This window comes from Boleophthalmus pectinirostris, unplaced genomic scaffold, assembly GCF_026225935.1.
Source record: "Boleophthalmus pectinirostris isolate CB_2022bp ecotype Guang Dong unplaced genomic scaffold, ASM2622593v1 HiC_scaffold_15, whole genome shotgun sequence".
NCBI lineage: Eukaryota > Metazoa > Chordata > Actinopteri > Gobiiformes > Gobiidae > Boleophthalmus > Boleophthalmus pectinirostris.
Window position 1 is genome coordinate 10002994 of NW_026571070.1, and position 15941 is coordinate 10018934.

The window sequence follows — 15941 nt, forward strand, 5'->3', positions numbered from 1 at the left end:
TAAACACACGCACAGAAATCTGTAATGCAGTTAAGGACAGCAAAACGGCGAGTGTTAAAGTACAAAAAGTTGACAGTGTGCAGAGTTTTCAGTACAGTGAACGACCGAGAACAGTGGACGACCGATTATTTTTTTTGTTCAGTGTGAGGACCATGCAGTTTGTCTGATATGTAAAGAAAGTGTGGTGGTTTTCCAAGAATATAATCTGTGTCGTCACTATGAAACCCGTGACAAAGAGTATATGCTAGTTTGTGAGGGCAAACGAGAGAAGACAGGATTCGGCGAATGAAAGAGCATCTGTTCCTTAATCAGCCGACCCGACCCCGGCCCCCCATCACAGTCAGGAACGATAATGTGGCCCTCAGAGAAAAAAGTTTGGTAACACCTGATTTAACAATATATTGCACTATTTTATAAAAAAAAATTTAAGCAACAGAGATGGCCAGCACTTGTCATTAGAAAAATCCTTAAAATCCTGAACTGTGTGGACTGTGTTTGTAGTTTTTTCTGTGTCTGATTAAGTTTCTATGTCTCTTTATGTAAATCGATGTCCCATAAAAGTAAAGTCCACGTAAACACAGTTCTGTTCAGGGGTTTTATCTGTTAAATGCAATATTCTGAGAACCTTTCCCATTTATAATAACAATCCCAAGATATAATAATTAGGTTTAAAATGTTAATCTTCACAGCAAATGCTCCTAATGTTTCATCATTCTGAAACCCATGCCTGGAAAAATAAAAAATAAAAAAATTATATAAATATAATACAATTAATATATAGGCTTCCCTTACTACTCCTAATAGATTTACTTTTTGTTTGTTTGTTTGTTTAATTTTAGTTTTTAAGTTTTGCCGCAATAGCAGATACTTTTTTTTTTATTGCAGATTTTCAGATACAAACAAAAATGGTGCCTTATAAAAGTATACAGTTCACATGAAAATAAAATAAATGGTGCAAAGCAATGAATTTTCAAAGCTCTAATTTAAAGGAATAAACCAAAATAATTCAAAAAGGACATGAGAAAACCAGCCTCTTTTCTCTCGGTTTGGCCCAATGAGTTTGCAAAAAATTTCAGGCCATTCTTCAAGTTATGTTTGGTTTAATCTAAAAAACTAAAAAAAAAAAACAACAACATTTGTGACTAAAATGTTTACCTAAAATCAATCAATTGTTCATACCAAATTCCATTCTTTAATAATCTATTAATACACCAATTTTCTATTTTTAGTTTATGTACTTATAACTGAATTCCCCTGGACTGAAGCCAAGAGTAGGGTGACAAGAATTTCTAAATAAAATCTGGGCCATGCCCCGTTTTTTTAGTGGTTGGTAATGACAAAATTGTGAAACAAGTGTGTAATGAAGGAAAATTGTAATGCAGAGACCATTTATGACATGTGAGCCAGTATAGCTGCATTTTGTTTGTGTTTTGGTCATTTTTAAGCAGATTTTTTGGTTTTTTACGTAAACAAATGACTTTTCTGCTTCTCTTTACTGTTGGCAGGTGTCAGATTGGTCAAAAATAGGGACTTTTTTTGTGTAAAACTGGAACAAATTAATGGTTTTTGATAAGTCTGATGGGACAGGGGACACAGCGCTCAAAACTTGGACTGATCTGGGCAGCCAAAACTGAAAGTCCAACCAAAATTGTCACACAAAATCACCTAAAAAGAAAAAAATGTTCCAAATCTTAATCCCCTGTGTCACAAAAACAGATACTACATATTTAGTACTTTCACTATTCTCCTTTTTCACCAGCAGGGGCGGGACCTTTCGCGCGGAGCTGTCTCTTTAAAGCGGGCTGTCCCTGTGATCCAATCGAGCGCTCTGGCACCGCCCTCCTCTGCGCTCACTGTGCCAACGGGACATTACTATTACGCACGCTTATCTGACAGATCCACCGCTGTTTCACGGTAAGAAACCACTAATAACGACATTTATAAACACCTTTTAACTGTTTATTCCTGTTTCTAACGCGGGTAATTCTGTTTATTACGAGTTAATAACAAGTTACGGTAATACAGCTGTGGTCGAGTGGTCATAACATAAGCGCGAGCGAAAATACGGCCTTAAAAGCTTTGGCGATAGAAATTTTTAGCTTTACTGCACATTTTTACGATCTTCTAACACTTCCAAAGGAGTTTTATGTTTTGGTAAATTGTAAAAGTGATTGAAAACGACTTAATTTGCGCGCTGCACCAAATCTTCTGCGGTAAACCCTCCCCCCTTCCGTTAGATGTGGGAATACGCCTTTTTTCATGGTTTATTTTTTTATTTTTAAGCGTTTTACTTTAAAGCTGAGCTGTGTAACTTTTCTTTTGGGGTTCTGTCACCTTCTTGTTTCTATGGACATGTCAGTGCTATGCTTAAAATGTTCCATAATATGACTTTAAACAGCTCTACGTTAGATTTAGTCCATTCAGTCGTGGTTTTATGGCTCAAAAATACCTAGAAAAACAGGTATTCTGACTGTGAGCGGGTTCGCCTCTCCACAGATCTGACCTGTAACTTGCTCTGGTTTGGTCTCCATGAATGAAGATAGAAAGGTTTAATGCCATACTGTGAAACATTCCGGACAAAGCAAGAACATCTCCATGAAGAAAAGCATTTGAAGGATTCTCCACCAGAAAAGTTACGCAATGCATCTTTAAGGGATACGAAATGCAATAGCTAACTTCTTCTTCTCTGGTTTTGAGTCCTTTTCCATGAGCTAAGAAGCGCGTGGGTGTGTCTGACTGGCCAAAAGGTCTTTTTCTGCTCATACTAAACCAGAGCCAAGAAGAATGGCCAGGCATTTTCCATTTCTTTTGGTTGTTTTTTGAGAGTGCCTTAAAATTGTGACTAATATTTATAATTAGAAGTGTTTTTGTGAATGTGAAGTCATCGGGTGTTGTAATTTTAAGACATTTTTAGAATAATAAGAAGTAATAGAAATTAGACTGGTTTGAATTACACCACAGAGACGAATTATTCATGGATGTAACTGTGATCAAAATGAAAACATACACTGCCGGTCAAAACACCCACATTTTTTCCAGTTATTTATTGCATTTCAAGTCGTTGTGCAAGTCCATTGAAGAGCTTGAAATGGTACAAAAGTAAATTCTGAACAGCCACAGGTAAAAAAAAAAAAAAAGATAAAACATAACAAAACACAAGTCCAAGCTCTGCCAAAACTACTATAATGAATAAGGATGTAATTAAAATTAATAACTGAAATTAGGGTTCCCCATGGTCATAGAAATCCTGGAAAAGTCATGGATAGTGAAAATGTCATTTTCCAGGCCTGGAAAAGTCATGGAATTTTGTAAATTCAATGAAAGTTTTGGAAAACTCATGGAATTTTAGTATCTCTTTCACTCAACTACAGCGTTCTGTTAAGTTATCATTAGGCTTTTATGATTATTTCTGAACATATGCGCCTTTGGTTTAAAAGAGACGACAATAAATGCACTGACAGGATTTTGAATAAAAAAAAAACTATAATAACAAACCATAAGGTGAGTGGAAAGGGTTAATGTATTTTCATTCATATTTAGCTCTAAAAATATGATCAATTCTACAAATGTAGGTGCCGTAAAGTCATGGAAAATTCACTTTAGGTCATGAAAAAGTCATGGAAAAGTTTAAAAATTTTGTCAATGAAAAACCTGGGAACTCAACTGTGAGTTGAATTAACAAATAAAGTATATTTAATTTAACAATGTGTTATGTGATAATTTAAGAAAAGATCCCAGAATTATATGTGACTGTTGAATTTTATATGGAGATGAACAAATGAACAAGTGTGTGAAATTAAACTGATGCTTGTTTCGTGTGTCACAGGGAGCGATGGCTGCGGTGGGACAGGGCCCTGCGGCGGCTCCGTGCGTCACTAAAGTGTCTCTGAGCGTCTCGTGTGAAAACCTGATGGACATGGACGCCTTCTCCAAGTCTGACCCGCTGTGTGTGCTCTACGTCAGCACGTCGGGCGCTCAGTGGTGCGAGGTGAGGAAATCTGTCAATATATTTCTATTTCTGATACTTATTTACCATTTATCTTTTGTTGTTATTATTACTGTGATGTGTGAGCTACTGTGTCCAAGTAATTTCCCTTGTGGTTCAATATAGTTTGTCTAAATCTAAGTCTATAGATACACTGCAGGGGGGTTCTGCCTGTATGTCTATGGTGGAAGCAGTTCAGCAGTTACCATGGTGAAACAATACACACATTAGCAAAAAATGCCGAGAGTGGAGTGTCCGACACCTGCTTGTCTCCATGGAAATTTTACTGCTTTGCCTGGAATGTTCCATGGTGTGACATTAAACACGTTTATCCAGCTGTTCTGTTCATTACGGGTGTTTCTATTTCTCAAAAATACAATAATTCTCAGTGTGAATATGGACGAATTTCCACAGAGGTGACCTGTAATGTAGCCTATAGTTGCCTCTCTTGAGATAGACTGAGGCAGATTTAATCTCTACTGTGGAACATTCTAGAGAAAACAATAACATCTCCACAGACACGGCACCTTATGAGAAATTAATAGTTCCAGCTAAGTTCTTTAGTTCTTAAGGGTCAGATTGTGCTAAACAAAGCTTCGATTAAAGTCAAAGTTGAGAAACAGACCTTCAGACAGAGCAGTGCCTCCAGTTAGGATCAGCGGCAAAGTACTAGGTCACCAGTACTTTTATTGGCATGTTCGCCATTTATGACATCGACCTGTCCAGGGACTGAAGTTGGAAATGAGCACTTTTGATATAACCTCACTGTTTTTATATGCATTGTCCCTGATAAATAAAGAAACGGACTAAACCAGATTGTTCAATGAATTCTGAACTGTTTTGGCAACTGGACACAGAAAGAAGCATGTTTTTGATGATCACCTGACATAAGATCATAACACTAATTGTTTATTTTTCAATATAAAGATTTAAAACCCAGATATTAAATTTCCAAATGTCTGTTACTTTGCTTTTCCATTAATAATTATGGAAAAATTACTATCTTCACTTTACATTACTTTATTATTACTACTCAAAATTACAAATAAAATAAAATACCTTACAGCCCTCTACAAACAAGTTCTGAAATACATGATATTCTTTTACTAGTTTTGTTCAGTTTAATGTTTATTCAAATGTGAATGCTCCTTGATTTGTTTAAAATGAACACTGTGTGTGAACTGAATTTCTGATTTGAAAAAAAATCAATACAACTGAAACAGAAGATATTGTTTGGACTAAATAAAAAAAAATCAATACTCTCCAGGCACAGTGCATTGTTATAGTCTCTGTCATGATTTGGTGTGAATGTTTGTTTGGTTTAAAGCTGAGATCAGGTGTAGATGAGTCACTTTTCCTCTGATGTGGAAATCCCTTTGGTGATTCATTGTGTTTGTTGTAATAATTTGACCATCAGATATTTATAGGTGCTTATGTAAAGGCGTTTTATTGATTATTGCTGAACATGTATTTATCTTTATTCCATTACCGCATTTGATTTGTCATTGTAGGGACAAAAATAATCAGCATCTTAATCATGAATTAAACATCCTAATTATACAGTGTAATTTTTTTATACATTCTTGTCTGTGGTTCTGAAGTTCTTACAGAATTATATAAGAGCTTAAATCCCTATTGTGTAAATTTTAGCCAAAACGCAGACTAAATTGAAAGCACGTGTTCTTATTCTGAGCGGGCTTCTATCTCCACAAACCTGACTTGACCACTTTCTGCTTGTCTCTGTGGAAATGTTGTTCCTTTGGCTGTGATATCTGTAAAGGGGCGAGGTCTTTCACCAACTCTTCTACTATGCATTTTTCATTAAACAGGTCCACAGTTTGACCCAGAGTTTATGTTACACTAGGGTGATTGACAAAATAATGTTTTTTTAAAAAGTTTCTTACATCCCAATGTTTTATTTGAGTCTAATCCATGAAAAAATATTCCATGTGAAATATCAGCCTGAGTGGTTAATTTTTAGAGGCGACTCATGCTCACTACAGTTTTTCTTTGGAGTCACCATTTGATGTTCATAGTTTTAGCCGTACAGTATTAAATGATGACAAATTCTTATAAAAGGTAATTACAGTGTATTTAAATGAAAATTTGAATAATACAAAATAAGCTTTGATTTGTATAATTGCTTTATGCTTTTATTGCCGTTTTTCTTCAGTGACTTCCACTCGGAGAACAATGAAAGAATCTTTTCAGTCCCATGATCCTTTCTGATTGTTGGGATTCTGCCTTTCTGCTGGAAGTTTATGACTTCTTCCCAAATGATTCCGGCGCTTGTCTCAGTCTCTTAGCGACAGTAGCTCAGTTTTTAGAGTGTTTGTCCATTGATCCAAAGGTTGGTGGTTTGAATCTCGCTTGACATAAACATCATTGGTTGAGTGGTCAGATCCACTGACCCATATTCCAGCTCCCACAGATGAATACTGTCATTGTATCCTTGGGCAAGACATTTAAGTGTCTGCGTACACTGGTGTATGTGTGTGAATGAGTGAGTGGTTCCTTGTTGTAAAACCTTTGAGCCTTGAAGGTGGAAAAGTGCTGTATAAAAATATGACCATAAACCATAAATATGACAATGGAAAACACACGGAGCACCTGACCACGTGAGGACAATTTGCTTCGAAGTATCTGCTCCTCTGACTTTGACATCAAATAGAGGCACCTTGCTGACATCTTAAGAATGACTGTGACTCTTTGTAAACGTAACTTAGAAGAGTTTCAGATTAAAAAGTTCTCTCCGAAATAAAAACAATCACATAAAATCTTGTATAACCAGTAGCCAAAGTAAGGTCGCCAAAATACCAAGCTTGACCTACCCCGAAACATTTATAAATTAAATTTGCACCAGTTTTTTTTTCCATATGTAGACTTGATAAGACCTTGGGAGGTAAACTATCTAGAACCTGTTCCACAGTATATCATAAAATGTATTTATCTCCATGGAGGTTGGTATGGTTTTAACTTTGTTTCCAAGGAATCATGCAAGTGCCACCTTCAGAAAGTTACAGTCAATTATCATTTATCTTTTGTATTGTATTGTATGTGTTGTATTCTAAAAGAAAACTACATTATGTATTTGTTTTTGTGTGTTTCAGATCGGCCGAACAGAGAAAATCATGAACTGTCTGAACCCGAAGTTCTCCAGAAGCTTCATGGTGGATTATTACTTTGAGATGGTGCAGAAGCTGAAGTTTGAGGTTTACGATATCGACAGTGAAAACTCCAGTCTGGTGGACGCAGACTACCTGGGGCAGCTGGAGTGCACACTGGGGCAGGTACATGAGCAAAATACTTTCAAGAGGGGCCATTATGCAAACTCAAACCCTCCTTATGTTTAGCTGTAAGATTCTGTCCAGTGCTCAGCCCACAAACCCACGTCACCCAAACTCAGTGGTGGAAAAAATACTCAGCTGTGTTCCCAAGTAAAAATGCAGATACTGGAGCAAAAGAGTCACATGAAAAATCTACTTAAGTAAAAGTATTAAAGTACCTGTTTAAAAATGCACTAAAAGAATAAAAAGTAAAAGTATTTTGAGCAGATTTTGAGACCTAATAAAGCTTCCAATATACTGATTTGTGCTGAATTTTGATAAACAGAAAAGGTTGAATCTGTGTGTTTTCTAGCTGTTTTTATTTTTATATTTTTATTTGCTCAAACTACTAGGAACATGTTACAAATACACCCTCAGTCTTTTCAGCAGGTCTTAGACAACAATAAAAAATACTTTTACTTTTAGCGTTTAATATTATTTGTCTGTTCTTTGCATTTTGGTTGTTTCAGTTCAAGTGTATTTTATATTTCATTTCCTATTTTTATCTTTGTGTTTTATATCCAGATCGTATCCTCCAGAAAATTCACAAAACCGTTGTTGCTAAGAGACAAGAGGCCTGCAGGAAGAGGGACCATCACAGTGAGTTTAAATGGAGTTAATTAATGGAGTTAATTAACATCTTCATGAAATAACGTATGAATTATTTACTTATTAATTCAGATCTGTGCGGAGGAAAGAACAGACAACCGCGTGGTAGACTTTGAGATATCAGCAAGAAATCTGGATAAAAAGGTTTGGGATTTTATTATTTATTTGTTTATTTTTTGTGAATTAACTAGGTCTTATATTACACAAAATTGACTCTTGTGAGCTTTAAGTCATGTTATAATGTTGTTACCTCCTCAAAAACAGACCTGGAGTTGTTTTATTTCATTCACAGCTCAAAATGCTCTGTTCCACCTTGTGATGTCGCGTAGTTGTAGTTTTCAAGTTTACAGCTCCTTTTAAAACTTTTAGTTCAGTAGAGATTGGCAATTCCAGGTCTGAAATCACCCACATGATTCAAGTGAAGTATGGAGTTTAAAAACACAGTGGAGTACTTCCTGTATCACCACATGACATCACAAGGTGGAGTGTTTGATGAGGAAATAACATTATAATATAAATTTTTTGTTATTGACCATCAAGACCTGGACAAATCGCAAATACAGAGAGAGATATCCTTCTGGATTTCCAGGCAATCAAGACCTATTACGCTTTAATTACAGTGTAGGGGTTTATTTACCTTTAAGACAATATTTTATTGTTTTTTATTTGATTAAAGATTCTGTACCAGATTTTTATTGTCTAAAAAAACATGAAAAACAGAACCAGTTCATTTTAAACAGTTTTGTAGTGGTCCAAACTAGAGGTGGAACCAAGTCGTTGTTTTGCAAGTCTCAAGTAAGTCTCAAGTCTTTGACCTCAAGTCCGAGTCAAGCCCCAGGTCAAATACAGGCAAGTCCAAGTCGAGTCTCGAGTCACTGGCCCATAAGTCCAAATCAAGTCCAAGTCGTCTGCTTTGAGCTTCAAGTCATTTAAAGTCTTTAAACTAAAGTACCAAATATAGCTTAGATTTTTGCAATTTATATTAATTTTAAGCTAAATTGTACTTATAAAGTCATAGTATATTTGTATATGAGTATTTATAGAGTATATAAGAGTTGTAGAATTTAATTTAGTAAAGTTTTCCTTTTTAAATGTCTTGACAAGATCTTAGTGTGAATCATTATGATCAGAATAAAAAGAATCCAGATTTAAAAGTGCTTCTCAAGTCACTGACATTCAAGTCCAAGTCGAGTCCCGAGCCTTAGTCCATTTTGTCAAGTCTCAAATCCTAAGAAATAGTGACTCAAGTCTGACTCGAGTCCAAGCCACGACTTGCAAGTCCCCACCTCTGGTCCAGAGTTATTCTTCTCTTACCTTACGCATTCAGAGCGTCCTAATTATTCACTGTGATGAGTTTATAAACAATTTTCACAACTTTCAGACTCATCAGAGCAGAGTTTTGCTCCTAATAATGGTGATACTAACAACAACTAGCATGCTGACCACACTATTCCTGATTTTTGGAACAATAAAACACTTCATAATTATATATATACTAGAAAAAAAATCAGGTACAGCACATTTAATCAAGCTATTTATTACCAATTACTTAATCTATTATACATTTAATATACAGGTTTATGTATTTTTAAAGGCTGTTCTGTATTTGTTCTATTTTTATTTGATTGCGTGTGTGGTTGAGTTTAATGTTTTTTTTCTTTTTCACAGGATTTCTTTGGTAAATCAGACCCTTTCCTGGAGTTTTACAGAGAGACTGAAACCGGGTGGCAGCTGTGTCACAGGACAGAGGTGAATGAACTTTGTATTTTATTATGACATACAAACAATGTGTAATTTTTCTTTCAGTTTTAAGTATTTATTTTAAGGATCGAAAATATGTTATTAATAATAGATTCTTGTTTCATAATGGTGGATAGAAGTAGTAGAAGTAGTGTACCAGTGTTTATTTTTTGCCTTATAAATAGTGCGTATGTTTTACTTTCAGTTTTGAGTTTTTATTTTAAGCATCCTTGTTTGTTTTATTTTTATTTAGTAATTCATCTCATGATAAGAACTGCATTTTTTCTGTCTTGCTTTCACTTTGATTAATGCAACGGAAATCACAAGCCACAATGTTTATAAATGTTTGGATGCCGGTTTTGCTGTGTTGCTATGTTCACACGAGTCCTGATTTGGTTCTGGTTTGGTCCTGGTTTGAACCCAGTTAAACTCTGAGGTAGATCTGGTTTGGACCTTTAACTTCTTGGGTTTTTTTAAAGACAATGCAGTAAAGTGTATTTACCTTGTAAATCCCACAACAACAAAAATGCAATGCCATATACGAAATCCAATGCAAATCATGCAATAAATCATACATAGGGGAAACGGGCCGGGCATTTCACATCCGAAATCATCAGGGAGACTCACCAGAACACAAAAAGACAAAGCAGAACAGGAAAACCTCAAATCCGCCATATCAGAGCACTGTAAAAGAAACAACCACATTATGGATTGGGACGGGGCTCGGATCATTGGATCGGAAAACAACAAGTTCAAACGCTGGATCAAGGAGGCCATTGAAATCAGGAAACAAGGCACGGACAGCATTAACCATGATGACGGCGCATTCCTCCTTTCACACACCTGGGACACCCTCCTCCAGAGACACCGGGCGACGGGAGGCGTGGTCAGTCTGAGCGACCTGCAGGTCCATCAGGCCTGACCACGCCTACAGGAAGTAACAACAACTGATATACAACACGTCACCACCAACACCGGGGACAGTTCTGAAGATGACTCGCAGCAGCAGCCGAAACATGTCAACAAGATAAATACACTTTACTGAATTGTCCTTAAAAAGAACCCAAGAAGTTAAAGTATATAAGAAGACAAAATGAACATCATTGGCTTGGTTTGGACCTGTTCTAATCCAGGATTAGTCCAGGTTTAGTTCTGGGTTTATTCCTAGTTAAGTGTGAAGACAGCGTTTACAGTCCAGCACCAGCAGTTTAATAATGACGTCTGAAATGAATGAATTTGTGTTTTAAATAATGTAATAAATATGTTTTTTGTATATTAGATTTATATTACATTAATAGTCCTTGCAAGATGTTTTCACGATCTTGACACTTTAGCATTTTTTTTCATTTGTTTATGTTTGATCAATTCCCTTAACTATCTCAGAAACTTTCTACATCAAATTTTCTTTACTCATCTTATGGTGTAAATAATGAAAATAAAAATTTTAATGTTTTTTGTTGTTGTTTTGTAGGTGATCAAATGCAACCTTAATCCAGTGTGGAGGCCTTTCAGAGTTTCACTACAATCACTATGTAACTGTGATGTGGAAAAATCTATCAAGGTAAGTTACTTTTTGTTTTATTTTAAATGCTTATTACTATATTTTACCATTACTTTATGTTATGTCTGTTTCCATTGATGCTCACTTATCAGTTGGAGGTTGCTTCTTGAACAGCGTAAGTCTCTGGTCTGAGATGCAGTCTGTTATAAGTCTGTTTTAATTCACATTTAAATAGGTATAAATGTGTTTATACCTATTTGTAAACTGTATCTTTCACCCATAGACTGTATAAAAAAAAGTGGACTAAGCGAGTATGACGTCACCCACAGTGTTCAGGGCCACTCACATGAAGCTCACGATGCTCACGGTTACAGGAGTGAGTCTGGAGCCAGGCTCTGTATTATGAATAGGATTTTTTTTACGGACAAAATAGCGAGAAAAACAAAACAAAACAGGATCATGTCTAGTGGGTTAATATGATCATTTTAAGACCAAAATAATGAGGCATCAGCAGTTCCAGAGAGAGGGACGACAATATTCCAATATAAGTCAATGAGAGCCAATGAGGGACAGAAGAAGCCAGAAGAACTCACATCTGAACTTTTTCCTTTTTGGAACACATCGGCAAGCACGTTAGCTCTGTCCATTTATGTATACAGTTTCACCATCATCAGAGGCCCATTTCCCCAATTTAAAACCCATTATTGACCATACTGGCTTGTTGAAACCTGATCCCATCAGATCTCAGAAGCTCAGCAGGGCCGGGCCTGGTTAGTACTTGGATGGGAGACACTGGGAAAATCAGGTGCCACAGTTGTGCGCCAGTTGCAAAAAACTGTAGATGTGTCCTTAGGCAAGACATTTCACCCACATTGCCTAGTATGAAAGTGGTGTGTGCCTGAGTGATGGTGGTATAGAGTGAATGAAATAATGCTCTGTAAAGCGTCTTTGAGACAAATGTCTGTGAAAAGCGCTATATAAATAAAAAAAAACTTACTTACTTATTATCAGTGTTGGGAAGGTTACTTTTAAAATGTATTCCCCTACAGATTACATACCCCAAAATGTAGTTTGTAACTTAATCCATTAAATTACTTAAAGTGAGTAATGTAATCTGAATACTTTGAATTACTTGATTTTCGGTAGAGTAGCAAAGACACGGATATCTTCACATAAGATATTTTGTCTGCTAAAAGAAAATAAAAAGCCCAGACTTTCCTTAACCGTATTAAAAATATTATTGATAGACGAGGAGGAGACACGGTCCATTCAGCATGGTTAAATCCTGTTAAATCCTGTTTTAGCCCTGGTTTAGACCTGGTTTAGACCTGGTTTTAGACCTGGTTTTAGTCTGGGTTTAGTCTTGGTTTAGTCCTGGTTTAGATCTAGTTTAGACCTGCTTTAGATCTAGTTTAGACCTGGTTTAGATCTAGTTTAGACCTGGCTTTAGTCCTGGTTTAGATCTAGTTTAGACCTGCTTTAGATCTTGTTTAGACCTGGTTTTAGTCCTGGTTTAGTCCTGGTTTAGACCTGGTTTAGTCCTGGTTTAGACCTGGTTTAGATCTAGTTTAGACCTGGTTTAGTCCTGGTTTAGTCCTGGTTTAGTCCTGGTTTAGTCCTGGTTTAGTCCTGGTTTAGATCTAGTTTAGACCTGGTTTTAGTCCTGGTTTAGACCTGGTTTAGTCCTGGTTTAGACCTGGTTTAGATCTAGTTTAGACCTGGTTTAGACCTGGTTTTAGTCCTGGTTTAGTGTCCGACAATGAGTGGAATTACCAAATAAATAGATAAATAAATAAACAAATAAGGGATATAGACCAAAATGTGAAAACAGGAAAATACCACCATGTAATCCATATATTTCAACAAAGTAACGGTAATCCAATTACCACTCACTGAAACAGTAACTGTAACTGAATACAGTTACTCATAATTTGTACTCTGATTACGTAACTCTGGTACATGTAATTAGTTACTCCCCAACACTTCTTATTATTAGTGAGAGCTTTCCACATAAACTTTAGATTCCATTTCTTGTTTTTAATGTTTTGGTCTTTGGTGTCACGTATACACAGGGCAGTAGACAGACAAAAGGGTCTGTTGTCCTGAGCCCAGAATTGGACCCTCTTCCAATTAATTATTATTAAAGGGGGGCCCATGCGAGACTTCTTGCCCCAGGCCCCCAAATTTCTGTCGACTGTCCTGCGTATATGAACAATTTGCACAAAAGATCTATGTGCAAATTTCACTCTCCTCCGCTTACACATATTGTCAGTCTGGGTGCGGTCACATGTCAGAGAAAAGGGTCATTCATACAGGTCAAACTTTATGAACTGTATTTATTTGTGAATTGAAAATTTTAGTTTAAAGGTGCTATATTTCACAAAATTGACTCTTGTGAGCTTTAAGACAAGTTATAATACTATCAACTCCTAAAAAACATACATGAAGTTGTGTTTTGTTTCATTAACACACTTGCGTAAACCTTTATTATTAGTCTGTCTACATCTCCAAAGCTCAAAATGCTCTGTTCCGCCTTGTGATGTCATGAAACGGGAGTTTTTAACAGCTCCTTGTAACATTTAGTTCAGTAGAAATTGGTGATTCCAGAGCTGAAATGATCCAAATGATTCTAGTGAGCTGATACGTGTGAATGAAACAAAAACCATGTGTATTGCTTGAAATTGTCACTTTTCTTTCTCTGTCAGTTGTAGTAATAGTACTGATGGTAGTTCTACATTTCAGTATTTCCTTTTTGCTGTGGTCTGATGTGCCTTTGTGTCATTCACTTTTATCATTTAGGCGTTTTACTGGTCGCACGTAAATGTCCATTCACGCTTTTGTTCCTTCTTTTTCAGATCGATTGTTACGACTACAATAACAGCGGGTCACATGACTTTATAGGGTCATTGCAAGCCTCTGTCAGCCAAATACAGCAGGCTTCACAAACATATGCGGTAAGTTTTATTAAAAAAAAAAAAAAAAAAAGGTGGCTATTTTTATGTTTTATTTTAAATGCCCCATATTACGCCGTTTTCTGATCTATGTTATAATGTTGTTTGCTCGTCAGAAACAGACCTGGAGTTGTGTTTTGTTTCATTCACACATGTTTAACACACAAATCCTGCATATTTAGGTTCTTCTCTCAAATAGAAAACACTCTTTTCCACCTTGTGATGTCATGTGGTAATACAAAAAGGGTTCCCTTGTGTTTTAAACTCCATACACCTTCATTTGGATGAATTCAGACCTGGAATTTCCAATCTCTTCTAAACAAAACACATGTGAATGAAACAAAAACACAACTCCAGATTTATTTATGAGGAGGTAACAACATTCTAACATGACTTCAAGTTCACAAGAGTCACTTCTGTGTCATATAGGACCTTTAAAATCTTATCATTATTTGATTTCTGGAGTTATCAGATTACTGAAATGCCATGTAAACAGTTGCTGTGATTACATGCACATTCAAATTCAAATTTGTGTTGTCGCACTATTAAAATGACATTAAAACAGCAAAATCATCTAATTTCTTCCTGATAATGGTCCCTCTGATTACCCATATCAAATTTTATGGTTTGTATGCCCTGAAATCAGATTATAATTAGATTTCTGGACTGCCTGTGAGCCACTTACATCTGGTGTAAGTAAAAGTAATCTGATTTCTTTCTGATTGCTTGCACCTGTGCAGGTTTTGACAAGGAAAATTATGAAAAAAACCTACAATTTAAAAACTACAATTATGCAAACTACTCTGACAAAGACAAAAAGACCAGTCCTACAGGGTTAAAGATTTGTCGTCTTGGTTAAAGTTGCACGATGTAACTTTCTGTTGGAGGGTCCACCACCTGCTTAAATTCATGGAGATTATTATTATTATGCCTGGAATGTCCCAGGGTTTGGCATTGAGTTTATTTTTCTCCACGGAGACAAACATGTGATACCTTCAGGTCAAGTTACAGGTCAGATCTGTGGAAAGAGGTGACCTGGCTCACAGCAAGAATGGATTTTTTAAATTCTTTTCCCTTTTGCAGTAAAAACACCCATTTGAATACATGTAAAGTAAATTATTTTAATGCCATACTGTGGTAGCCAGGCTGGCGCCACCTAGTGCCTCCGATCAATTTCATTTCTCTCCAGCGACTGGGTCAGGAATCAGAATACACTAGATGGTTTGGAAGAACCCCGGAAGTGCGAGTCCAAGCAGGAAGAGCCATATATTCTGTGTTGGCAATGATTCCCGAGATCGAGGATTTAAAGCCGGAACAAAGAGAATGTTTGGTGAATTTTATCAAGGGGAAATATGTTATTGTCCTTCTTCCTACGGGATTTGGTGCATTACATACGTCACGACCAAAAAGCAGCGATTGGTTAAGTAAAAAAAGTTGAGCGAACAAATTCTAATGCTGCGAGGTCAAACGGTTTCCATGAAGTGAAACCGGCTGATGAATCAGGCTAATACTGTGGGACATTCCAGCAGAAATATCTCTATTGTGACAAACAAGTGACGCATCTTTCAAGTGAAAAGTTACACAATGCATCTTTAAGTTAATAACTGATTAAGAGAGCCCATACCTTTAGCAGCTTTCTCTCCAGCTGTATATTTCAGTGCCAGTGTAAGTCTTTTAGTTTAGTCTTAGTAAATTGTATACCTATTTATCTTTCCAGGCTGAGTTTGAATGCATCAACAGTAAGAAGAAACAAAAGAAGAAAGGATACAAAAACTCTGGTGTCATCGTTATTAAAAAATGCAAGGTACGACTTTTCTTTTCTCTGTAAT

At 36.3% G+C, this 15941-nt stretch overlaps 1 protein-coding gene across 2 annotated transcripts in view; it reads left to right on the top strand.

The window, feature by feature from the left end:
• Nucleotides 1–1757: 1757 nt before the first annotated feature.
• Nucleotides 1758–15941, top strand: part of LOC110158658 (copine-3-like) — a 28587-nt gene continuing 14403 nt past the window's right edge. For both annotated transcript variants that reach the window (XM_020923171.2, XM_055150889.1), the window contains exons 1-9: nt 1758–1914; nt 3827–3988; nt 7096–7275; nt 7837–7911; nt 7993–8064; nt 9589–9669; nt 11132–11221; nt 14017–14115; nt 15830–15916. In XM_020923171.2, the coding sequence (XP_020778830.2) occupies nt 3833–3988; nt 7096–7275; nt 7837–7911; nt 7993–8064; nt 9589–9669; nt 11132–11221; nt 14017–14115; nt 15830–15916 (840 nt within the window). In that variant the 5' untranslated portion in view covers nt 1758–1914; nt 3827–3832. The remainder of the gene's footprint in view (nt 1915–3826; nt 3989–7095; nt 7276–7836; nt 7912–7992; nt 8065–9588; nt 9670–11131; nt 11222–14016; nt 14116–15829; nt 15917–15941) is intronic.